General features: G+C 45.0%; 1 protein-coding gene across 3 annotated transcripts in view; it reads left to right on the top strand.

Annotated features, from left to right (window-relative positions):
* LOC115092318 (myosin-11-like) overlaps positions 1 to 25,478 on the top strand; it is a 95,915-nt gene that overhangs the window by 48,829 nt on the left and 21,608 nt on the right. For 2 of the 3 annotated variants that reach the window (XM_029603091.1, XM_029603093.1), the window contains exons 6-10: positions 1,807 to 1,869; positions 7,121 to 7,307; positions 8,399 to 8,468; positions 17,909 to 17,976; positions 18,454 to 18,576. In XM_029603091.1, coding sequence (XP_029458951.1) covers positions 1,807 to 1,869; positions 7,121 to 7,307; positions 8,399 to 8,468; positions 17,909 to 17,976; positions 18,454 to 18,576 — 511 coding nt within the window. The remainder of the gene's footprint in view (positions 1 to 1,806; positions 1,870 to 7,120; positions 7,308 to 8,398; positions 8,469 to 17,908; positions 17,977 to 18,453; positions 18,577 to 25,478) is intronic. The other variant, XM_029603092.1, reaches the window with a different exon arrangement.

Raw genomic sequence — 25,478 nt, forward strand, 5'->3', positions numbered from 1 at the left:
AGCTCAGATTCCCCTCCCCCACTCTCCAACGGCTGAAGCCCCGATACCAAGTTGCTGCGCACAACGTGGGCATCCATCGGGCCGGAGACAGGAGTTGTCGGAGGAACCATGGGGAAAGGTTTATTCCTAGGCTTTCGCTTTCTTCCCATCATAGGAAACATTATAGCAAGAAAAACAAACTTGTACACCCAAGAGAGCTGACGCTAAGCAGATCTATTGAGCGGCCATCTTGGATCCGCCCCTTTCCGAAGAAAATTATTTTTTACTGAGCACGTAGTTAAGCTCTGGAATTCATTGCCAGAGGATGTGGTTACTGCAGTTAGTGTAACTGGGTTTAAAAAAGGTTTGGATAAGTTCCTAGTGGAAAAATCCATAAACTACTATCAATACCTATAAACGAAGCTTGACCGACGTGCCGCAAATACGCAGTAGAGACCAGCTCTACCGCGCATGTGCGGGCGAGCACGTCGGTCTGACGCTAAGAAAAAAAATGGCGGCGTCCAGTGGCAGCAGCGGGCGGCGGCGGTACCGGCAGCGGGCGGCGGCGGTAGCGAGCGGCGGCGGTAGCGGACGGCGGTAGCGACGGCGGTAGCGGCCAGTAGCAAGGGAGGGAGAAGAGAGAGAGAGGGAGGGACGGACTGAGTGGGAGGGAGGGACGGAGGAGAGAGAGTGAGAGGGATGGACTGAGTGGGAGGGAGGGATTGAGTGAGGGGGATGGACTGGGGGGGGGAGGGAGTGGGACTGAGTGAGAGGGAGAGGGGGGGGACTGAGTTGAGAGGGAGTGAGTGGGACTGAGGGAGGGAGTGGGAGTGGGACTGGGAGAGAGAGGGAGGGGAGTGGGACTGAGGGGAGAGTGAGTGGGGACTGAGTGAGTGAGAGGGAGAGAGGGGGGAGGAGTGACTGAGTGAGAGGAGGACTGAGTGGGAGGGAGGGATTGAGTGAGGGGGAGGGGACTGGGGGGAGGGACTGAGTGAGAGGGAGGGACTGAGTGGGAGGGAGGGATTGAGTGAGGGGGAGGGACTGGGGGGAGGGACTGAGTGAGAGGGAGGGACTGAGTGGGAGGGAGGGATTGAGTGAGGGGGAGGGACTGAGTGAGAGGGAGGGGGGAACTGAGTGAGAGGGAGTGAGTGGGACTGAGGGAGGGAGTGGGACTGAGGGAGAGAGAGGGGAGGGGGAGAGAGAGGAGGGAGTGACAGGACAGTGAGTGAGAGGGAGGGAGAGAGGGGGGAGGGAGTGAGTGAGACTGAGTGGGAGGGAGGGACTGAGTGAGAGGAGAGGGAGGGTGGGGAGGAGTGGGTGAGGAAGGGGGTGGTGAAGAGTGAGGGGAGAGAGAATGAGGGGGAGGTGAGAGACAGAGGGATGTAGCCCGTTTTAACGGGCTTAACGGCTTGTTATTTAATAAGCAATAGTAGTTTGAGATCTATTTATTTATTTATTTATTTATTTAAATGATTTATATACCGGAGGTTCCTGTATAGTATACATATCACCCCGGTTTACAAAGAACAGTAACTATCGCTAAAAAATATAGCGGTTTACATAGAACATAGAACATAATAAAAGAAGTTTTTACATTGAACAAATCTAAGTAAGCAAAGTTTTTACATTGAATAAATTAATTGAAGCAAATAGTGTATGATATTTAACCGTTAATAAACAAGCAGTTAATAAATCAATGAATAACATGGAAAAATGTGAAGTCAATATGAGTATATGTATGTAGTATGTATGAATTCAGCATGTGTAAATTTCTGATTGAATAAAATAATAGATCTGAATTTAATTTAATGTTTGGGTACTTGCCAGATACATGTGACTTGGATTGGCCACTGTTGGATACAGGATGCTGGGCTTGATGGACTCAGTAAGGTATATCTTATGCTCTTATGTTCTTATATAAGATATAAGCTTGCTACAAAGTTTATATTACAGAAAATTTTGCAGCTTTTATACTGAAAGAGAGAGAGAAAGAAAGAGAAGAGGGAAGGTGTGATGAGAGAGTACAGGGCCAGTGCTAGCTTTTTTGCTGCCCTGTGCAAACAATTACTGTGCTGCCTCCATTTCCCTGCCTTCGATTCATTCAGTCTCTGTCCCGGGCCCATGAAAAAAAGTCCAGCTCCCTCCAGCAGTCTTATTTTTAAAATCTGACACCCTCCCCCAAACGGAACCTATGGTCAAGGGAAAGATATTAGTTATCCTAGGCAAACCTTACAGCTTTTCACAAACACAAACACCCCTTACAGGTGCACACATACAATTCCATTATGCATTTATAATAGATTTTCTCCAAGGACAAGCAGGATGGTAGAACTCACACATGGGTGACATCATCAGATGGAGCCCAACATGGAAAACTGAGCATGTCCAGCATGCCACTAACTAAGTGTTAATGTGGGGTCCCTCTTCAGTCTATTCCTTTCCGCAAACCTTTTGCCTTGCAGTCATGGAGCTCACGCTTGTTTCTTTGCAGTTTTTTCATTGCCAGTGTTGCGTCGGGTCCCTCTGCATTCCTCCGAGTTTTCTTCCCTATGGTCTTGGTAAGTTTCCTGGGTTCTCGTTGTCAATTGTCAACGGTGTCGCCCGCCAGTGGCTGCCGGCCATTGATCATGCGCCATGTTCTTTTTGCCATGACATCATCCAGCTTTCGCCTGTGACCCCAGTGCCCCTAGACTATGTCCATCATAGACCCTCATGAGGTCTGTGTCCTCTGACTGAGGGCATCGCACGATGTTCATGGTTGCGATCTTTGTGCCCAGATGACCCCCTTGGTCCCGAGGTAGGGGCGGGGGACCAAGCATGTTTCATGTCTTCCCATTCTAGATTCGGTTGTTCTCCGTCACCGTTGGTTCCAAGTGAAGACCGAGGTGAGCATCGGGAGAAGTTGAGAAAACATCTCCACCACTCATCTTCCTCCAAGTCGGACCACGGGCAGCCATCGACCGCATCGGTGCTTCCCCCGAAGCGGTCTCGGAGGGAACATGCGACTCCCTCATGACCTTCAGAGGACTCTCAGCAGCCTCCACCGGCACTGGTGGAGGGCTCAGTATCTCCCCATGTCTCGAGGGATGCTCTGATCCCGCTGCCTCCTCCTCCTCAAGCCATTTTATCCTCTGCAGCTTTTGAGGAGGAGTTGGAGAGGCATGTGTGGTTGGGAGTCGGCCAGACCCTATAGGTCATCGAGCCTCTGGTTCCACTGGGACCGCCACCATCACAGGAGCCAACTCCAATGGTGCTAGTACCTCTCCTAGAGTGGCTGGATATGCTGCTCAGTGTATTGCCGATGCAGCCAGCTCCAATACCCCAAGCTCCTTCGTGGCCCAAGGAGCATCAAGGATGCCACCACTGGTTCCCATTCCAGTGTGCCCTGCTTGCGCATGGCACCCTGCCATCCTCTGGCTCTCCCGGGACCCTCGGAACAATACCTTTGGTACCATCGGTGCCCCTGCACTTCTGAAGCTGGCGGATCCATCGGCGCTCATACGGCCCCAAGCTCTTCCAGTGCTCTTGGTTCCCTGCTTAGGGCGCGGTTGGGTGCTCAGCCTCCCTGTGTCTCCGGGCATGCAAAGTGAAGGGGAGAGTCCTTATGACCCCTGGGAAGGGGAGGCATCCTTTTCCTCTACAGAGGAATTGGAGAATTTACCCTCGGAGCCCTCTCCTCCAGAGGAGCAGTGGAAATCTCCCCCGGAGGATCTCTCCTTCACGGGGTTCATTAAGGCCATGGCAAATCAGTGCCTTTCCAGTTATTAATGGAGCAGGACTCTTGGCACAAGATGCTGGAGATTCTGCAATTCCTGGATGCCCTGAAGGAGGTGGTGGCTGTCCCAGTCCATGACATCTTTAAGGAGCTGGTAACCTGACTCTGAGAATACCCATCTCCATTCCTTCTGTGAATTGCAAAATGGACGCAGTTTATCTGGTCCAGCCTACCACCACGTTCGAACGCCGACAGCTCCCTCACCAATCGTTGGTGGTGGAATTGGCATTGAAGAAGGCAAAGAGGCTTCACGCTCATGCCTCAGCCCCTCCGGGCCATGAGCATCGAGCTCTGGATGCTCTCGGACGCCATGTTAGCGGCTAGGATTGCTTATTACCAACTCTATAAGGATCAGTACTCCAGGAACCTTTGGAAAAAAGCCCAGGAATTGGGGGAATGCCTCCTGCAACAAGTTCAGGAAGAATTTCAGAGGGTAGTGCTGCAAGGCCTAGAGTGTTATAAACATGAGGTCCGCTCTGCGAATGGCGTGTTTGAGACGGCCATGAGAATTGCTGTAGCAGGCACTGGGGCTCATGGTATGGCTTGGCTGTGCCCCTCTGATCTGCACCCTGAGGTCCAGGACTGCCTGGCAGATTTGCCTTGTATGGGTGAAAACCTGTTTGGGGACAGGATTAAGGAGGTGGTGGCACAACTGAAGGACTATCATGAGACCCTTCAGCAGTTGTCATCCAGTACTTCCAACACCCAACCTCCCAGCATGAAGCCCCCTGGGTAGTATCCAAGGCTGCCTTTTTACTGGCCACGCAAGTACTACCCACTTGTCTCTAGATCTAGGCCTCAACGGCCTCTGGCAAAATCAAGGACGCAGCAACCTCATAAGCCCCGTCCGACTCCAGCCCTGCTGCAAAACCCCATCGCAGGATTTTGACTGGCAGCCATGGAGCAAGAGCCAGCCTCCCCTGCCCCGTGGTGTCAATTCCCCAGTGGAGGGCCATCTGCAGTTATTCGTAGACTGATGGACTTTGATTACATTGGACCTCTGGGTCCTATCCATCGTGCACCAGGGGTTAGATATTCTTCTTTCTTCTCTGTCAGTCTTACTATTTCCATAGAATTTGATAGCAGATATGGACTGCAAGGCTCATTAAGTCTCTTCTAATTCTGCTAATTTGCCTTCATCTTTGTTTTCCTAATTTTTTTTTTCTCTATTCCATGCACCACCAGCTTATATTATATTCTTAAAGCCTTGCCCCATTTCTATTTCAATATTTCCCTCTATAATTTCCTTGTTATATTTTCACCAGCTCTGTAATCCATTCCGTTCATCACACTGCATTGCATTCTCTGCACAACTCACGCTTTCCTGTCTGCGATGTCTTTCTGGTTCTGAATCTCTTGCTGTCAATTCTGCTGTCCTATCCTTTAACTCTGCTGGTATTCATCTCATGAAGCTTCCCAGCTTTTCTGTTATTCTATATCTAATCCCTAACTCTAGATTAACTCTTCTCATGACTTTCAATGTCTCCCACTTTGCCAAGCTGAGCCACATGGAAGAAATGAAACCATCTCAGGATCTGTCAAATCTCTCAATTTATTTTTTAGTCGGCCTTAACACTTTCTAAATCTAATTACTATCAGTATTGCTCTACCTCTCATTCTGCAAAAAGTTTTAGGTTTTTTCTTTGCATTTATTTTTCTTTGCTGTTCTGTGCATGAGAGCACAATAAACAACTGCATTTTACTAGCACTTCGAGACATATGCAGTCCCTGCTTCCTGGAGCTTACTATCTAGTCAAGACACACCGACAAGACAAATTAGAGGGTTCAGGTAATATATTAATGACATTTTCATGTATTACGTACTTTCATGATCAGATGTTAACATTTGATACAGTATTCTGTCTTCACACCAAGCTATAGTCTATCAACCAATTATTTATGTAGCATCATCCAACATGAGAATTTGTGCAATAAGTCTGGACTAGTACATCAACCCCCCAGGAGGACAGAGTCCTAGCCTTTTTATAATGAACATACCAAGCAGCCAGACTCAATAACAGAAGGAGTCGCAGTCTGTGGCCCCAGCTGAGTGCTGGACTAAATGGGAGGGAGGAAGGGGTTTAAAAATGAGGGATGGAAGAATACGGGAAAAGAAGAACATAAGAAAATGCCATACTGGGTCAGACCAAGGGTCCATCAAGCCCAGCATCCTGTTTCCAACAGTGGCCAATCCAGGCCATAATAACCTGGCAAGTACCCAAAAACTAAGTCTATTCCATGTTACCATTGCTAATGGCAGTGGCTATTCTCTAAGTGAACTTAATAGCAGGTAATGGACTTCTCCTCCAAGAACTTATCCAATCCTTTTTTAAACACAGCTATACTAACTGCACTAACCACATCCTCTGGCAACAAATTCCAGAGTTTAATTGTGCGTTGAGTAAAAAAGAACTTTCTCCGATTAGTTTTAAATGTGCCACATGCTAACTTCATGGGGTGCCCCCTAGTCTTTCTACTATCCGAAAGAGTAAATAACCGATTCACATCTACCCGTTCTAGACCTCTCATGATTTTAAACATCTCTATCATATCCCCCCTCAGTCATCTCTTCTCCAAGCTGAAAAGTCCTAACCTCTTTAGTCTTTCCTCATAGGGGAGTTATTCCATTCCCCTTATCATTTTGGTAGCCCTTCTCTGTACCTTCTCCATCGCAATTATATCTTTTTTGAGATGCAGCGACCAGAATTGTACACAGTATTCAAGGTGCGGTCTCACCATGGAGCGATACCGAGGCATTATGACATTTTCCGTTTTATTCACCATTCCCTTTCTAATAATTCCCAACATTCTGTTTGCTTTTTTGACTGCCGCAGCACACTGAACCGACGATTTCAAGGTTCATGGTTCTGTAGCTCCAGGAGACGCCGGTCCCAGCTTAGCTGAAAGGCCAAATGGAGGCAGGAAGAAACTGCCAGGCCTTAAAAATACATAAAAGAATGAGGTCCTGACTTTAAAGAACTAAAATATCTTCCAGTGTAAGTGATGGCTGTGCGAGCCAATGCAAGTTCCCCGCCAGCTGTGCACCAGATCTGAAAGGGAACGCCCTTGCAGGAATTTTCACCCTGCTTTTTTCTGCAGATACTTTTTCAGCAGAAATAATGCTTATGACTTTGAAGATGTAAAACTGCCTGCCTTGTTGCTCCCTGGGAGCACCTTCACAGAAATGCAGGTAAAGCTGAGCATGACACACGGACCTTTACTTGCATACAGGGTGGGTAACTTTCAGCTAGCAGACGTTTACATGGGCAAATGCCCTTCTATACAGGCTTTATATGTCTGGGATGGAGGTGGGAGGTGAGAGCTGTGCGTGGCCTTCGCCATATAACATCCATGTCCTTTGGAAAGATTAACAGGATGGAAACCTGTGAACCTGGGCTGTGCGAGGAGATCAGGCAACTGAGGAGCCAGTCCAAGCAACTGAGGGAGGTCAATCACCTGCTGAACGAGGAAAACCACCGGCTGAAGGAGGAGATGTGGGATATGAAGAGGCAGTGTCAGCAACTAGTGAAGATGCTGAGAGAGAGGAAGAATGGTAAAGTGCTGAGAAGTCGAGCAGGACACCATTTTATGGCGTCGGGTCCATGCCTGCCCCCCTTTCTGATTAGCTAAGCAGACCGACATTTCTGGTCAGTCAAATTACTTAGACCTGTTCAGGTAACTTTGGGAGTCATCCAAACAAATCTTTGGTATCAAAATTTCCCCCCCATTCTCCATTTACATTTTGGCGGGGTTAATCATTATCAGGTGAATTTTAAATGCCCTGTGTGCGCCAAAGCTTAGGAGAAACGCGAGTATCCCGGGCTGGTGTGCACCGAGCATATTTTAAAAGCCGCCTAAGTATGCGCGTCTCTCCCACTACACGCTCAGAAATTTGTCCTCAAAAAAGGGGCGGGGCATGGGCATGATCTGGCGAGGCATGAACGTTTCTGGATTTCTCAATGAAACCAACATGTAAATACACGCAAAAGCACACGTTGGGGTCCCCTACCATGTAAATGTACTTCTATGCATGGCGTGCAGTCCTAAAACAAAATAAAGTAAAGAAGAAAGCAGGGATTTAAGGGGATTAACCGGGTAAAAGGAAGGCTATTGAACTAGGAGGTTTAGGAAGTCCTATCCCTTTCCTGAGCAAACTGGGGAAATGGGCAATTCTGTCGGCATGCATCCCTTATCAAATTCCCCCGCTTACGCACTAGAGGCGGCATTTGTACGCACATGCGCGCATCCATTATAAAATTGTGCACTCATATACGCACATTCATCCTATTTTATAACTTGCATGCAGATACGCGCATGTGTTATAAAATGGCCGCATCCTTTTACGCGAGCCGGCATAGGCACGTGCATGTGTGCCTGTGCGCTGCTTTTAACATTTATGCTGTATCAGCATAAAAGCTGGATAAAAAAGAGGGAGTGACATTGCATTCCGAGGCGGGGTTTAAATTTAACCTGGATAAAATTATCCAGAGGGCTAGCTGGGTAGCTGTGTCGGTGCTTGGGAGTATTCAGTTCCCCGGATAACTTTCCTGCTGCTCGGCTTACTCAGTATGGAGAGCAGAGTTCCAGTCATTTCAATATTGCTCATTAAAAGTAAGGTCTCCTAACTGAGTGCCATCTTCCTAGGTGACAGCGGAGCAGAATTGCACTGGATTGATCTTGGCAAGAAAGGGTTCAGTTATGGGGACCAGCACAGGTAAAATCATTGCTAAAGAGCTTCATCTTTGGTAGCCCTTTGGTAGAAGGTCTGATTACACCTTCTACCTGAAGCCTTAACCTCTCCGTGCTCACATTGAAGGCAACTTTCAAAACTATTTCCACAGCTAAAAGGCATTTTTCCTATAAAAATGGGGGCTTTGTTTGCCCACCCTCCATGCAGGCAAAATTACCCATTATTATTTTATAATGTGGGTAATTTTTCCCCACATTATATGAAGGCATTCCCAGGAGTGGGGAGAGGGTGTGCTACACAACGATGCACACGGTTTTATATAATCAAATCTACATGCATGGTTTCTGACAGAAATAATTACCTCCAGAGAAAGCAGATTCAGATCTCTGCAGGTAATATTTCTGGCAGCAATAATCAAAGCAAAGCTACTTGCATAGATTTGCTTTGATTATTAGTGCAAACCCAACAGCAAAAAAGTACCTATGGAGTTTGTACCAACATAGGTAATTTGATTATTGCCCTCTCACTTTGCAAACACATTACATCAGAGGTCATGCACTTGTGTGACTTATCTTACTGTGTACACTGATAGTACAAAAATTCTAAAAATATAATAAAAGTTTTAGCTAATCCTATACAATGTATAGTCATATGCTCTTGAACTCAGCATATGTAGGAGGCCCTGCTACTATAAGCTAATGGAAGAGTTTAGTTAAAAGCACTAACAGCATTTCACATCTGTTAAACCACTACACGGGCCGATACAGTAAAATTCGTGGGAGAGCCGGCACTCCGAGGCGAGCGCCCACTCTCCCAACGCGCGCCCAGGCTACTCTCCTGGGCATGCGATCGAGTATGCAAATGAGGGCCCGTGGTAAAAGGAGCGGTGGCTGTCAGCGGGTTTGACAGCCGACGCTCAATTTTACCGGCATCGGTTCTCAAACCCGCTGACAGCCACAGGTTCGGAAAATGGACACCGGCATAATTGAGCGTCTGTCTTCCGACCCGCGGGTCGCTGGCCGACAAACTTTTTTTTTTTTTAATTTTTGATTTTTTTTTTAAATTTTGAGGCCTCCGACTTAATATCACTATGATATTAAGTCGGAGGGTGTACAGAAAAGCAGAAAAACTGCTTTTCTGTACACTTTCCCGGTGCCGGCAGAAAACAAAGGCAGGCGTTAATTTCTGAAAGTAAAATGTGCAGCTTGGCTGCACATTTTACTTTCTGTATTGCGCGGGAATAACTAATAGGGCCATCAACATGCATTTGTATGTTGCGGGTGCTATTAGTTTCAGGGGGGTTGGCCGTGCGTTTTCGATGCACTATTACCCCTTACTGTATAAGGGGTAAAAATAGTGTGTCGAAAACGCGCGGCCAAACGCGGGCTAACAGTGCACTGTACTGTATCGGTATAGACCGAGCACTAGCTCTAGGCACAGCAGCAAGTTAAAGAGACACCTGTATGCGTAAGTTTGAAGCTGTAAGCAGAGTGTGCCTTCTTCATCTAGATGGAGTTCCCAAGCACATATTACAATCAAAGTTGTATTGAAGAAAGATTGCTACATATATCTTGAGAATATTACACTCTAATGTCTTATCATACAAGCTGTGCTTTTGGAAAATGCATCTGTTTTAGAAATCCACAGACCAGGCTTGGGCATTTTTTTAAATGGTATTGCCACAGTGGAAGCTTAGCTTCTAATATTATTGCAAGGAAGCAGTTCTGGAAGCAGTGGCGTACCTAAAGTATTTGGCACTCGGGATGGATAATTCCTTTGGCACCTGCAGCCCACCCCCCCCCCCACCTCTCCCCTTCCTCTCCCCACCCTGTGATCTCTGGTTCCCCTCTCCCTCACACAGGCTCCCTCTCTGTCTTGCACACACTTTCACACACCCCTGCACACAAGCTTCCTCCATTTCTTTCTCACATACACACCTTCACACAGCTCCCTCTCTCACACACAAACATGCACTCTCACTCCCATACACACACACACACAATCATGCTGTAACACACAGACAGACAGACACACACACACACAGACATAAATACTCTCTCATGTCCTACCCTGCTCCTCATCAGAAGCACAGTAGCAGCAGCTTCCGCCTTTAGCCCCCCGACAGACGGGGACTCTTCATTTTTCTGGAAGTGGCACGGAGGCTGGTGCGGCTCTACTTCCTGCATGTGTGGTGGGGAGCAGCGCTGTTGTTCTTCCTCCTGCTTTGGGCTGTGACTGCATGACCTTTCCTTCTTCCCGCCCGCGCAGACCCCCACTTCCTCTTCTGGGCCGCAGTGGGGGGGGGGGGAGAAGAAGAAAAGGCTATATAATTGCGGCTCCAGACCCGTGGCACTCTAGGCAGCCGCCCAGTGTTTCCACCCCTCATAGCCTGGCGGCCTCCCTCGTCTTCTACCACAAGCAGGATGGGATCCACTCGAGGCCGCCAACCTCCCGGCTGGCACCCCCTTCCTGGCTGTCACTCGGGGAAGACCACATCCCCACACACCCCCTTAGTTTGCCACTGTCTGGCAGTGATATCAGCCGGTCAAACAGGTTTTGAAGATTTTTGAAACAACACAAAAAACTGTGGAATGTGTCTATCAAAGGCAAAAGTGGTCTGCGTGTGCAGGTAACACAGGCAGGCACGTCTCTTTCAATTCTTTAAAAACTTCCTGTCTGCAGCCCAACAGATCCCAGGATAATAAGGAGCAGCAGGCCCGAGGCTATCACCAAAACCAATGTCGTGTGAACTACTTGCATGACAAGTTTCTTTGTCTAATCAGACCCAGTTTCTGACATATCAAGAGATGCTGATTCTGAGCCTTCATTCTTTATGGATTTCTGAAAACAGATTGAAGACAGCTTCTCTACTGTTGTGCATGGTAGCTTATTTCTTGATTTAGTGTGCAGTTCCATACACTAACAGGCTGATGTAATATTGGCTCACGTAAAACGGGCGTTCATGATTGAGCGCCCACTCTCCTAACGCATGCCGGGCCACCTCTACTGGGTGCGTGATGCTTTATTTAAATGAGGGGTTGTGCCAAAAAGGATGCGCTAGGGATAAATTGTGCGTCCCTAGCATGTCCATGGCATCGGGCGCCCAGGAGAAGTGGCTGAGCGCCAGTTAGGAAAACGGACGCTCAATTAATGAGCGTCCGTTTCCCTAACCTGAGTGCCGGAAAAAATATTTTTTTCATGCTGCTTCCTATGGTTCCTGTGGGATGATACTAAGTAGGAGGAACCACAAAAAAGCAGTCTTTTGGGCTTTTTTGTTTCTTTGTGTGTGTGGGGGGGGGGGGGGGGGGGGGGAGGGTGTTTGAGATGGCTCAGAGTGTGTAAAGACTTAATGCCAGTCCTGGGGCTGGCATTAAGTTTTCCATGTTAACATGTGTGCATCGGGCACACGGTGATTTTTTACATCAGGGGGTTAATAGCTAATAGTCTCATCTACATGCATTTACATGTGATGAGTGCTATTAGCTATGTGCTGGTTTGGAGGCATGTTTTGGATGTGCTAATCCCCTTATTGCATTGGGTGTTGGCCCAGCGCATCCAAAATGCGCATCCAAGAGCTTATTTTGCCTGTGCGCTAGGCTCAGCGCATGATATAGCATCAGCCTGTATGTGGAGCAGATATATATAGTGCTATTATCCCACATAAAATATATTCATGTTATATAGTAATGTTTTTGATGACAGAAAAAGACCAAGTGACACATCCCAGTCTGTCCGGTTATTCCTATCTGTACTGCACGGATTTTTTTCAACTGCCAGCCATAGTATGCGACCACTTGTAAGATTTCACTCCTTATCCATGGCAGGTTTTGTAATTTTTCTCATTCATACTCCACATCTTAGACTGAAGATACAAAATCCCCCACTTAGTTCACAGCCAGCACCCTACTGCCTTCCCCGTCTCACTACAGAGTGACCAGTATTACTGTGGTCGTTGCCCAAATCTGTGAGTTCTTTCATCCCCTGTGCACTCTGCCAGACAGAGCCAGCAAAGTGGTCACCTGCATTTCTTCTAGGACTTGTAATGTCTCCTTTTACCCTCGACACTCATTGGTTGATTGTTAAGAGTACAGCAGTTCAAACAGTTCAACAGCTGCTGCTAGGATCCTCAGTGCTTGCCCCATGCACTTTTATAAAGTCACCCTCCAACAGCCCGCATAACAGTAAAGCACACACAGACTTTACTCAGTATTTTCAAAGCAAACTTATTTAAGGGCATATATGTTTGCTTAGAAAATCTTTGGGTAATTGGTGCACACAAATGACCTCACACAAAGTTACATCTGGTCCAAGTGGGGCGTAACTTGTGTGGGGTAACTTGCACGCAAAGCTTCTAAAATCACTTATCTGCCTCAGCTCCGTCCTCCGGAACGCCACTCCTCAGCGGACGTGAGATGTGCGCCCGCTTTTATGCACGCTGGCCCCAGATTCCCGGATTCCGTTTTGATAATACCACCTGCACGCATAAAACAGGGCTTTGTGTGCTTCAGTCGAATTGAAAATGGAGTCTTTTAAAGGGGCATTTTCAAAGCTATCTGCACGGGTAAAACAGCGCTTCACCCACAGAACTGAGCTTTTATTATATTACCTGCCCAATACGGGATGCAAGTAAATGAGTGGGGCAGAGGCGTTTGCATTCCCAAGGGTGGGGAGGGATTTGCACTTACACACATGCACACCTTAACACCAATTTTCAAAGGAAAGTATGCACATATATTCCTATTAAAAATTATCCCAGAAAAACTCCTCACACATTTAACCTGCTAATTTGTGTGGGTAATGTTTTTTCAAGAAAAAATGCAAGCACGCTTGCATGCAGAACACGCTTGCATGCAGAACATGTTCAAAAGCATTGGGGCCAAAAATTGATGTGGAGTTAATTTTAAAGCAAAACTGAAAGCATTACTGGAACAGCCTTGCTCTAACCAGTTTGGGCAACAGACTCACAGAACCAGCAGGAGGCAATTAGATCATTTGAGGGCTGTGCTCAGCCAGAATACAGGGAATACTAAAGCTTCTTTTGTCCAGCTAAGTAAAAAAGTTTAACATAGTAAGCCAATCTGGGGGAGACTATTGTCAAACGCAATAGCAGATACAGGGTCCTGAGAACAACCTTGACCAAGGGTAACTGTTTAACTCCCTCCCACCCTGCCCCACTACCCACCCACCCCTGATATAATCTGCCTGCATACATAATTTGTCAACTATATAGGCTGGTAATTTGGTAATTCCTTAAGTGTTATTCATCAAATATACAAAAATGAGGACTATCCAATGCAACTGCTGTGGAGCCTTTATATTGAGGGTAATCATATGGAAACTTAAGGCTTGCCCCATTTGTTCAGAACTCTCTACCTTGGAAAAGTAACTGGCTGAAGTTAAAGCTGAATTAGCTTCAATAAAGAAAGTCTCAGCCACTCTACATTATTCAGGAATTAATTTCCCATTACCACAGAATAACCAAAAGTCAAGGAAAAAGAGATTTACTGTGGGCTCAGGAAGGATAAGACCTGTGACCCACAGACACCCGTTATTGTCAGCTGTGCAGCCCACAACTCTACCCCCCCACACTCACACAGGGCATTAAGGAACTCAAAAAACAGTATTACAGTGGGCTCTGGTAGAATTAGACATGTGATCCAGAGACACACACTGTATCAAGTGCAACAAGTACAAAATGCCTTCTCTGTATTAAATACTGAAGAAGTTCTTGAGAAAAAGATTGAAGTGTTATCTGAAAAGAGAGAAGAAACCCAATACATACAGAAATTCCAGATCAGAAACCAAAGAAAAAAGCTCACTGTAATGGATGACTCTGTCATCAGAGGCACTAATCTTTTCCCTTGCACAAATGCAAAGGGAAAAGTGGGTAACAAAACTCAACTAAAGAGGTCACAAAAGGAGTCCAGGAACAGCAGTAAACTGAACGAAGAAAGCTGGAAAGCTATGAGCACAAATGCTCATAGCTTTCCAGCATAGCTCTCTGCTTCAACGGCAGGGGAAAAGAAAAACTGATACTTCACGCATATCCAGCATAACTTCAACGGCAGGGGAGAAGAAAAAAGGATTCACACTCACAAAGCGGGGAGTAGCTGGCTTGTTACGGCGGTTACTACCCCAAACCAAATGTGCCTGATACTTCACTTTCGATGCATATCCAGCATAGCTCTCTGCTTCAACGGCAGGGGAGAAGAAAATAACTGATACCTCACGCATATCCAGCATAGCTCCCTGCTTCAACGGCAGGGGAGAAGATAAACAACCAATAAGGGCTGTATAACATAATCTGGGTAAAAACAAATAAGCATGGGTGTAGCTTGCTTATTGCGGCGGTTACTACCCCTACTACCTCTAACTAATCAAACTAGATATTTCACTTGGATGCAGCTCCATCACCGCTCTCTACATTAATGGCGGGGGTGGAAGGGAATTAGAACCAAGAGCTAAGAGAAACAGATAAGTATGAGAGAAGAAATGAGGGAAGCTTGCTGGGCAGACTGGATGGGCCATTTGGTCTTCTTCTGCTGTCATTTCTATATTTCTATGTTTCTATGTTTGGGCAATAAAATCCCAGATCTGCAAGCCCTAATGGTGGAGGCGGACTTAGACGTTGTTGCTGTCACAGAAACCTGGTTTACGGAATCTCATGACTGGGATACAGCAATATTTATTTATTTTTAGATTTTTTTATACCGGTGTTCCTGTATGAAATACAGATCACATCGGTTTACATTGAAACAGAACATAAATTTTTGCCTAGAGGCATTACATAGAACAAGGTTATGGAACTTGGAACAGGGTAAACTAGATCAAAATTAACATTGTAATGTAAACATATTGGCTAACAAGTCTCATTGAGCAGTAAAAACAAAAACATAAAAGCAAAACAGTAAATGTCACATGAGTCCTGCAGCAAGAGATTGGATACAGAGTCGAATAGTAGTATAGAACCTGGGAAATGCGATGGTGAGGAACTCTTGCTGGCTATAGGGGAAAAAAGTGCTATTACTTGTTAAGGAAGGAGAGAGAGGATAGGAAAGGGGGAGGAGTGGCTCTTTATGTCAGAAACAATATCCAAGCATCTGAGCAGCAAGGAAGATGGGGCAATGAAGAAGCACTATGGGCTGACCTAAAAAAAAAGATGGGGCATTCATTTTTATTGGAGTGGTTTACAGGCCTCCAAACCAAAAGGAAGAGCTGGACAGAGATCTGGTTGAAGACATCCAAAAGATAGGAAAGAAGGGAGAAGTGGTGATTGTTGGAGACTTTAATATGCCAGATGTAGACTGGAGAATCCCATCTGCAGAATCTAATAATAGTAGAGAAATAGTGGATGCCCTGCAAGTAGCTTTGTTCAAACAAATGGTAATGGAACCCATAAGAGAAGGAGCTATACTCGACTTAGTTCTCACTAATGGAGATAATGTCTCTGATGTCCAGGTGGGCGTCCACCTCAGCACCAGTGATCATCAAACGGTATGGTTTAATATCACAAAAAGGATATGGAAAAGAAGCACAAAGACCTGAGTTTTGCAGTTCAAAAACACGGACTTTGATGAAATGGGGAAGTACCTGGAGGAAGAGCTAAAAGGCTGGGAGAACGAGAGAGGTGTGTATCAACAGTGGACCAATCTAAAAGGAGCAGTTACCAAGGCAACTAATCTATATGTTAGAAAAGTAAAGAAAAGCAAAAGAAAAATGAAACCTATCTGGTTCTCAAAGGAGGTGGCTGACAAAATAAAGGTTAAAGAACAGCGTTCAAGAAATATAAAATATCCCAAAGGGAGGAGCACAAAGAATAATATCTGGTAGAACTGAGGGAGACGAAGAAATTAATCAAGTCAGAAAAAAATGAACAGAACCAGGGGTCACGATTTGAAGCTCCAGGGAGGAAGACTCAGAACCAATGTCAGGAAGTATTTCTTCACGGAGAGGGTGGTGGATGCCTGGAATGCCCTTCCGGAGGAAGTGGTGAAGACCAGAACTGTGAAGGACTTCAAAGGGGCATGGGATAAACACTATGGATCCATAAAGTCTAGAGGACGTGAATGAAGAATGGGTGGCTCGCGGGAATGACGGCTACTACCTGGAGATAATACCCTTATTCAATAAACATACACATGGTTAATGCAACTCCAACATTGCTCTAAGCTTCAATGGCAAGAGGAAATGTGGAAAAAAGGATTTGCATTCACAAAAAAGCGGGGAGTAGCTTGCTTGTTACGGCGGTTTCTACCCCAAACCAAATAAGCCTGATACTTCACTTTCAATGCATATCCAGCATAGCTCTCTGCTTCAATGGCAGGGGAGAAAGACTGATACTTCATGCATATCCAGCATAGTTCTCTGCTTCAACGGCAGGGGAGAAAGTCTGATACTTCACACATATCCAGCATAGCTCTCTGCTTCAATGGCAGGGGAGAAAGTCTGATACTTCACTTTCAATGCATATCCAGCATAACTCTCTGCTTCAACGGCAGGGGGAATGAAGAAAAGTGGATCTATATAAAGACAACAATCAACAAGGACTGAATTACATAGTCTGGGTAAACAAATAAGCATGGGTGTAGCTTGTTTATTGCGGTGTTACTACCCCTAACTAATTAAGCTAGATATTTCACTTAGATGCAGTTCCAACACTGCTCTCTACATTAATGGTGGGGGTGGAAGGGAAATAGAGCCAAAAGGTTACTAAGAACCAAGAGTAACTTGCTGGGCAGACTGGATGGGCTGGTTGGTCTTCTTCTGCCGTCATTTCTATGTTTCTATATGTTTAAGGGGTAAAGCTAGCCCCCCCCCCCCCCGAACCTAATAACGCCCACAACATGCAAATGTATGTTGATGGCCCTATTAGGTATTCCTGCGCGATTCAGAAAGCAAAATGTGCAGCCAAGCCTCACATTTTACTTTCAGAAATTATCGCTTACCCAAAGGTAGGCGTTAATTTCTCTGTGCACCGGGAAACCCCCGACTTAATATCATGGCGATATTAAGTAGGAGGTCCCAAAAGTTAAAAAAAGTAAAAAAAAAAAATTTGAAATCGGCCTGTGGCTCGCGGGTTGAAAACCGGACACTCAATTTTGCCGGCATCCGGTTTCCGAACTCATGGCTGTCAGCGGGTTTGAGAACCAACGCTGGCAAAATTGAGCGTCGGCTGTCAAACCCGCTGACAGCCGCCGCTCCTGTCCAAAAAGAGGCGCTAGGGACGCGCTAGTGTCCCTAGTTCCTCTTTTTGCCGCGGGCCCTCATTTGAATACAGAATCGCACGCACAGGAGAGTGGCCTGTGCGTGCGCCGGGAGAGCGGGCGTTCACTCGGTCTCCCGCGACTTTTACTGTATCGGCCTGCAAGTAAGGTAAGGGCATCCTCACCTATTCCCAAGGGAGCTCCTTCCTGCTCTACAGTACAAAAGTGCTAAAACCCCCTTCCCCTCCTGTGTGACTGCAGGCAGAAGGGCTTGGAAACAGATGCAAGAAATGGATTCTCAGAAGAAGACTGGAGGCGGTCCTGGGACGGTAAGAAATGGAAGCAGAGTGTCTCATGTGCATGAGACTGTGCTAAGGTTTGTCAGTGTAGCACTGTAACATTAGTCTTTCATTGGTCTATTTAGGTGCAGAGTTAAAAACTTTTCCCTCAGCCACATATCATGTGGATATTCCCAGAAATTGGATTATGTGGTTGAGAGCCATGCGCCTGGCACACAAAAGGCTGGAATCGGCCCCTGCAGCTGTTATGAAGATTATACTGAATGTCTGTATGTGTCCCTGCTTTTGGAACTTGGAAATGGCTTGGATCTAGCTCCAAGCCAAATAACACATGGAATGGTCGAAAGTAAAATGTCCAGAATGCCGTTTATTTAAGCATTTGGATAGATTTTTATTAAACCTCAGAGATGTGTCACAGGACAAAAGATTTTGTAATTCACTGTAACCAGCTTTAAATGAAGCTAAATATTAAAGGTAAAGAAGGATTATATTTATCTTTTAATTTAGGGAGGCCGGGAGAGCTTTTGAAAGGAAACGGCTCTCCAGTACTAAGCAGCAGTGCAGGCACGGACTTTCTCATTGCCGACTATCAGGAGAACATAACAACACGTTCAAAAGATCATTTTAAAGGTAGGCACTCATGGCTCCTGTACACTCTTACATATACCAACCTTCAAATGCAGCGGACATATAGGGCTGAATTTATAAAACCCGGTTTTATGCACATAGATGGGCGACTTTTACGTGTATTTGAAAGAGGCGTTCCTGGGGTAGATTTGGAGTGGAGAAGCCATTTATGCAAATACTTTTGATTTTTGGAAGGACCTGTGGAAATGCATGCATACCCTTTTACACATGCTTCCACGTAGGCAACGGTGTGCACGTAATGTGTAACCGCTAATCTACAAAACTGATGTACGAACAGAAGATTACTTTGAAAATTAAGGCAGACGTCCGTGTGCACTTACCACAGATGGATGTCAGCCCTGTGCGGGCTGTTATAAAATTACTCTCAGGGATCCCAATCGCCAACAGCCTGCACAAGGGCGCGTGTAGGTGGCTCCACGCAAAGTTTTGCTAATATTACATAGACGATGCAGCGGGAAGCACACAGTTTATAAAATATCACATAGTTCTTCCCTGAAAGGACACGTGCGTATTTGTAATGCTTACTTTCTCTATCCATTGTATAAAATTACGTGCATATGTTGTACATGAGTAATAATTATAACTTGAGCATGGAATAACTCTGAGATATATGCAGAGGCAGGTATTTTGTAAAGTATATGCACGCTCCGCTTATGAAAATACTGACTTGTGCACATCCCTGCAATCGCCATTCCCGAACTCCTCAACCAGTTCACCCTGACTTCCCACTATTTAACCCACCCAAAAACTGCAGACAAGGGTGATTTCACTTCCCCGACTCAATTAGCAGGTGTGAAAGCGTATGGAAAAGTTCAGTAATGCATGCGCATTTACCACTTACAATTTCTGCCCGTTCTTTTAAACCCCACCATGAAACCCTCCTACCCGGCCCCTTTGATTACCTGATTACATGTGTGTGTAACACTGCGAGCCTGCCCGTTCTCTCAGAGTTTATAAAATGGCAGATATGCAGGTACATGCTACTTGCACACATACACACCAGTTTTACCTTTGGAAATGTTTTGAAAATGACCCCCTAAACTTGCACACAGACTTCCCTCCCCACACAGGTATAAAATTTCCCTCATAGGGGCCCTGTGGGGACCATGCACAGTATTTATACACTTGCAGGCTAACTTCCAAAGGGAAACTCTTCAAAATGAAACCCCTCCCCTAAGCTTCTTCTGCCCCAGCCCCGCCCCTTTTTGTGTGCATCCTTCCGGCCATGGAAAGGGAGGGCCGCCTTCAGCCCAGGGAATGGACCCAGGCTACTGCTCACTTACCAGGGCAGATTCCTTTAAAAACTGATTATTTCAGGATGGAAGCATCACCTGAAATTCTCTGGCTGCACTTCAGAGGCTTTATGATGAAAGAATTACACTTTGATGATATTTTCTGTCGTGCCAGGAGTGTTTGCAAGGAATATCGAGTTTCTGCATTTTTGTCTTTTGGGTGATGCCAAGCACGTGTGTGTGGCCAGTATGCCCGTCTCACTGGCACTGAGCAGGGGTGTATTCGTTAGCTTTACGCTAATCTCTTCAATGCACCTAGTGTGTGTTTGTGTGTCCGTCTCACTGGCACTCAGTGTACACGTGTTTGTCACGAGTATGTGCATCTCTTCAGTGGCACCAGATGCATACGTGCATCACTTCTGTGATATAACTTCATTGATATAACGATCTCTTCACTGGCACCATAAAAGAGAGAGAATTTGTGTCTCATTGGCACTCAGTGTATGTGTGCTTGTTACGAGTATGTGCGTCTCTTCACTGGCACCAAATGTGAAAGAGAGAGAACGTGTGTCTCAGTGGAACTCACTGAGTGTGTTTGCTACTGATATGCCCATCTCGTTGGTAAAAATATTCTCTCAGTAAGTTGGAAGCCTGTGATCAGTATCTATATGTTTCCGGACCAGCAAGATGTCATGATTCATGCTGGGAAAATGCCTCTGAAGTTTTCAGTGCCCAGATTTTGTGAATCTCATATTGATTCTCTTAAATCAGATATTGGCAATATAAGATCATAATCATAACAACTTCCTTCTGTTAATGCACAGCTAATTGACAAGCTTTCCAGTCTAATATTTTTCAGCCCATTTCTAATGATGAATAGCAAACTGATTTCAGCTTTTATTATCACATGTGAGGTTCAGTATTTGTGAAGGCAGAATCCTGGAAACAGCCACCAGTACTGCAAAATTGTAGCCTGGCTCCCCTCTGCACTTACACCATTGGAAGGGAGGGGAGCTACATAAGGCCTATCTAATCTGTCCATCCACACCAAGCACTCAGCATTACAATCCCTACCACTCCCTCAGAGATCCTCTGTGCTTGTTCCAGGCTTTCTTAAATTCATAGACTGTCCTTATCTCCACCACCTCCATGGGGAGGTTGTTCCATGTATTCACCACCTTCTCTATAAAGTATTATTTCTCCAAGGACAAGCAGGATGTTAGTCCTCACATCATCGGATGGAGCCCGGCATGGAAAACCTATGTCAAAGTTTCTAGAACTTTGACTGAGCCTCATTTAGCATACTACGGTAAGCATGCATTTTACTACCTATCCATGCGAGGTCCCCTTCAGTCTTTTCTTTTTTGCGGAGCCTGTCGTTTCGTGGTCAGGTGAGAGCCTTACTTTTCTTAAAGTTTTTGGGCCTACTTTTGCCTATTTTTAGAAAACTTTGTTTTTGCGATATTTTTCTTTGCTGCCTCACACAGTCAATGCGGTGTCCCCCCCCCCAGTTCTCCCTTTAGTGTCCTAGATAGGATTTTCAATGCTTATTGGCAAGTTTAATTTTGTATCGATACCCCCAGGGCAGCAATGTGTTCGGTGCTCACCAGCCATCAACAGCTGCCACCATAGATTTCGATCTTCTGTCCCTTTTATTTCGTGATGACATGTTCACTTTGGGATTTTAGCGCCACACATTTCCACACATTAAGAAAGGTGGAAAGAAGGCAAAACGATTACCAGCATGGTTAAAAGGGGAGGTAAAAGAAGCTATTTTAGCCAAAAGATCTTCATTCAAAAATTGGAAGAAAGATCCAACGGAAGAAAATAGGATAATGCATAAACGTTGGCAAGTTAAATGTAAGACATTGATAAGACAGGCTAAGAGAGAATTTGAAAAGAAGTTGGCCGTAGAGGCAAAAACTCACAGTAAAAACATTTTTAAATATATACGAAGCAGAAAGCCTGTGAGGGAGTCAGTTGGACCGTTAGATGATTGAGACTTTAAAGGGGCACTTAGAGATAAGGCCATCGTGGAAAGATTAAATGATTTCTTTGCTTCGGTGTTTACTGAAGAGGATGTTGGGGAGGTACCCGTACTGGAGAAGGTTTTCATGGGTAATGATTCAGATGGACTGAATCAAATCACGGTGAACCTACAAGATGTGGTAGACCTGACTGTCAAACTGAAGAGTAGTAAATCACCTGGACCAGATGGTATACACCCCAGAGTTCTGAAGGAACTAAAAAATGAAATTTCTGATCTATTAGTTAAAATTTGAACCTATCATTAAAATCATCCATTGTACCTGAAGACTGGAGGATAGCAAATGTAACCCCAATATTGAAAAAGGGCTCCAGGGGCGATCCGGGAAACTACAGACCGGTTAGCCTGATTTTAGTGTCAGGAAAAATAGTGGAAAGTGTTCTAAACATCAAAATCACAGAACATATAGAAAGACATGGTTTAATGGATCAAAGTCAGCATGGCTTTACCCAAGGCAAGTCTTGCCTCACAAATCAGCTTCACTTTTTTCAAGGAGTTAATAAACATGTGGATAAAGGTGAAACGGTAGATGTAGTATACTTGGATTTTCAAAAGGCATTTGACAAATTTCCTCATGAGAGGCTTCTAGGAAAAGCAAAAAGTCATGGGATAGGTGGCAATGTCCTTTCGTGGATTGCAAACTGGCTAAAAGACAGGAAACAGAGAGTAGGATTAAATGGACAGTTTTCTCAGTGGAAGGGAGTGGGCAGTGGAGTGCCTCAGGGATCTGTATTGGGACCCTTACTTTTCAATATATTTATAAATGATCTGGAAAGAAATACGAGTGAGGTAATCAAATTTGCAGATGATACAAAATTGTTCAGAGTAGTTAAATCACAAGCAGATTGATAAATTGCAGGAAGACCTTGAGACTGGAAAATTAGGCATCGAAATGGCAGATGAAATTTAATGTGGATAAGTGCAAGGTGATGCAGATAGGGAAAAATAACCCATGCTATAGTTACACAATGTTAGGTTCCATATTAGGTGCTACCACCCAAGAAAGATCTAGGCGTCATAGTGGATAACACATTGAAATCTTCGGTTCTGTGTGCTGCGGCAGTCAAAAAAGGAAACAGAATGTTGGGAATTATTAGGAAGGGAATGGTGAATAAAACGGAAAATGTCATAATGCCTCTGTATCGCTCCATGGTGAGACCCCACGTTGAATACTGTGTACAATTCTGGTCGCCACATCTCAAAAAAGATATAATTGCGATGGAGAAGGTACAGAGAAGGGCTACCAAAATGATAAGGGGAATAGAACAGCTCCCCTATGAGGAAAGACTAAAGAGGTTAGGACTTTTCAGCTTGGAGAAGAGACGGCTGAGGGGGGATATGATAGAGGTGTTTAAAATCATGAGAGGTCTAGAACAGGTAGATGTGAATCAGTTATTTACTCTTTCGGATAGTAGAAAGACTAGGGGGCACTCCATGAAGTTAGCATGTGGCACATTTAAAACTAATCGGAGAAAGTTCTTTTTCACTCAACGCACAATTAAACTCTGGAATTTGTTGCCAGAGGATGTGGTTAGTGCAGTTAGTATAGCTGTGTTTAAAAAAGGATTGGATAAGTTCTTGGAGGAGAAGTTCATTACCTGCTATTAATTAAGTTGACTTAGAGAATAGCTAGCCACTACTATTACTAGCAACAGTAACATGGAATAGACTTAGCTTTTGGGTACTTGCCAGGTTCTTATGGCCTGGATTGGCCACTGTTGGAAACAGGATGCTGGGCTTGATGGACCCTTGGTCTGACCCAGTATGGCATGTTCTTATGTTCTTAAGTCACTTGGTTTACATTAACAGATTCTTCCAGAGTTTTCTGAAAAGGGCCAAAGCTTTTCACATGCTGCTGTAGCAACACAACTCATATCAATTTGATTTTGTCTGCCAAGACCGTTGGCCTCCATCTTTATTCTGTGGATCCACAGGTCTTGGGAAGTGGTCCTTTTTTCTTTAGGCTCTTTTGCCCCCTACAGATTGTCTTAGTTAGGGTTATCAATTTAGAAGTTTTCATTTTTTGTCATTGATCAACTGAACTAGCCTACATTTTCTTCTTCAATGCAACTGTGCCAGCAGGTCATTGACTGAATGTTTTTTAAACCTTATTCAGTCATTCCTTCAATATTTTTCTCTAGGCCACCTCTACATAAAGATGAAAATGTCCTTCATTCCCTGGCTTGTTACCTTTAAGCTGGAACATACTTAAGCCCATAGAAAAACCACCTAGCTTTTAGTTTCTTTTCACTCTACTAGACATGGCAGTGTGATGACGAAGCACACAACTTCTAATTGGATAGGAGATTACATCTCCTTCTCTTATGCCCTTCTGACCTTAGAGCGGTACGTCAAAGCCCATTATGTTAGAACCATGGCGACATCAGTTGCCTATCTGAAGTTAACCTCCACTGACAAGGTTTGCAAGGCAGTGGCACAGTGTTCAGTCCACACATTCATGTCCCAATTATTGTCTGAACATGGCCTCCAGGAGTGGCAGCAGGTTTAGCTTGTGTATTCTCCACCGTCTTTTTGAAGGGTAGAACCCAATTCCATCCCTCCTAGGGATCATTTTATGATTTTGTCTTCCCTGTTTTGTTAAATAAAAACCAACTATAAAAGAGAAAAGAGATAACTCATAGCTAAAGAGCCCGCATGTGTGACTCAGTGAACAGGTTGTTAGAGAAAGCATAGTTACTTACCTGTAACAAGTGTTCTCTGAAGACTGCAGTTTGCCAGTTACACATGGAATAGAAGCCTAGAATTCAAATCCTGCTGATGCTCCGTGTGACCTTGGGCAAGTCACTTCCCCCTCCATTGCCTCAGGTGCAAACCTAGGGCCTCTTTTACTAAGCCGAATGGCAGAAAAGCCTTAGTAAATCAGGCCCTTAGATTGTGAGCCCGCTGGGTATCTACAGTACTGGAATATAATTCATCTTTTGAACTATCAATGAAAAGGTGTGAGCAAATAAAAAAAAAAAAAAAGAGAACAATCTCTCTCTCCTCCCCTTTGGAATTGCTCCCTGCCCCCCTTCCCCCCGTTAGAGGTGTTTTATACAACTCTGCTATCATGCATGAGAAGCGAGAAACTTTCATCCCTTCCAGAAAGATCAGGCAGAATATATCCATTTGGTTCCGAACATGGTCACATAAACTGTGCATGTGACTGATGAAGTGCTGTCTTCAGAGAATATCTATTACAGGTAAGCAACTTCACTTTCCCTACCCCTTGTCATTGGACAACACCCAAAAGACTAGAGCAAAGACCCAGAACTCAATACAGAACCACAGCCTGATATCTGACAAGCATTTTTTTTTTTCTTGTATAGCATTATGTGATTTCTTTACAATCAAAATAAACTCTACAGATAAGAACAAAAGAAATGACAATAGCAATGAGTGTTGGTGTATATCACAGCTACACAATTTGGCTTTATACAAAATGTAAAATTAAAATTCTTCCAAAAACAGAAGAATGGGATGTCTCCATCCCAGGACAGCTAGGCCTTGATAAGGCTACTCAGGCTTTGAGGCAACAGCTCCAGGCATACAAAATGCATCAGCCTTTTTTCTAGATTTTCATTCATTTAGATGAGATAAAAATT

Source organism: Rhinatrema bivittatum, chromosome 5, assembly GCF_901001135.1.
Source record: "Rhinatrema bivittatum chromosome 5, aRhiBiv1.1, whole genome shotgun sequence".
In the NCBI taxonomy this organism is placed as follows: Eukaryota; Metazoa; Chordata; class Amphibia; order Gymnophiona; family Rhinatrematidae; genus Rhinatrema; species Rhinatrema bivittatum.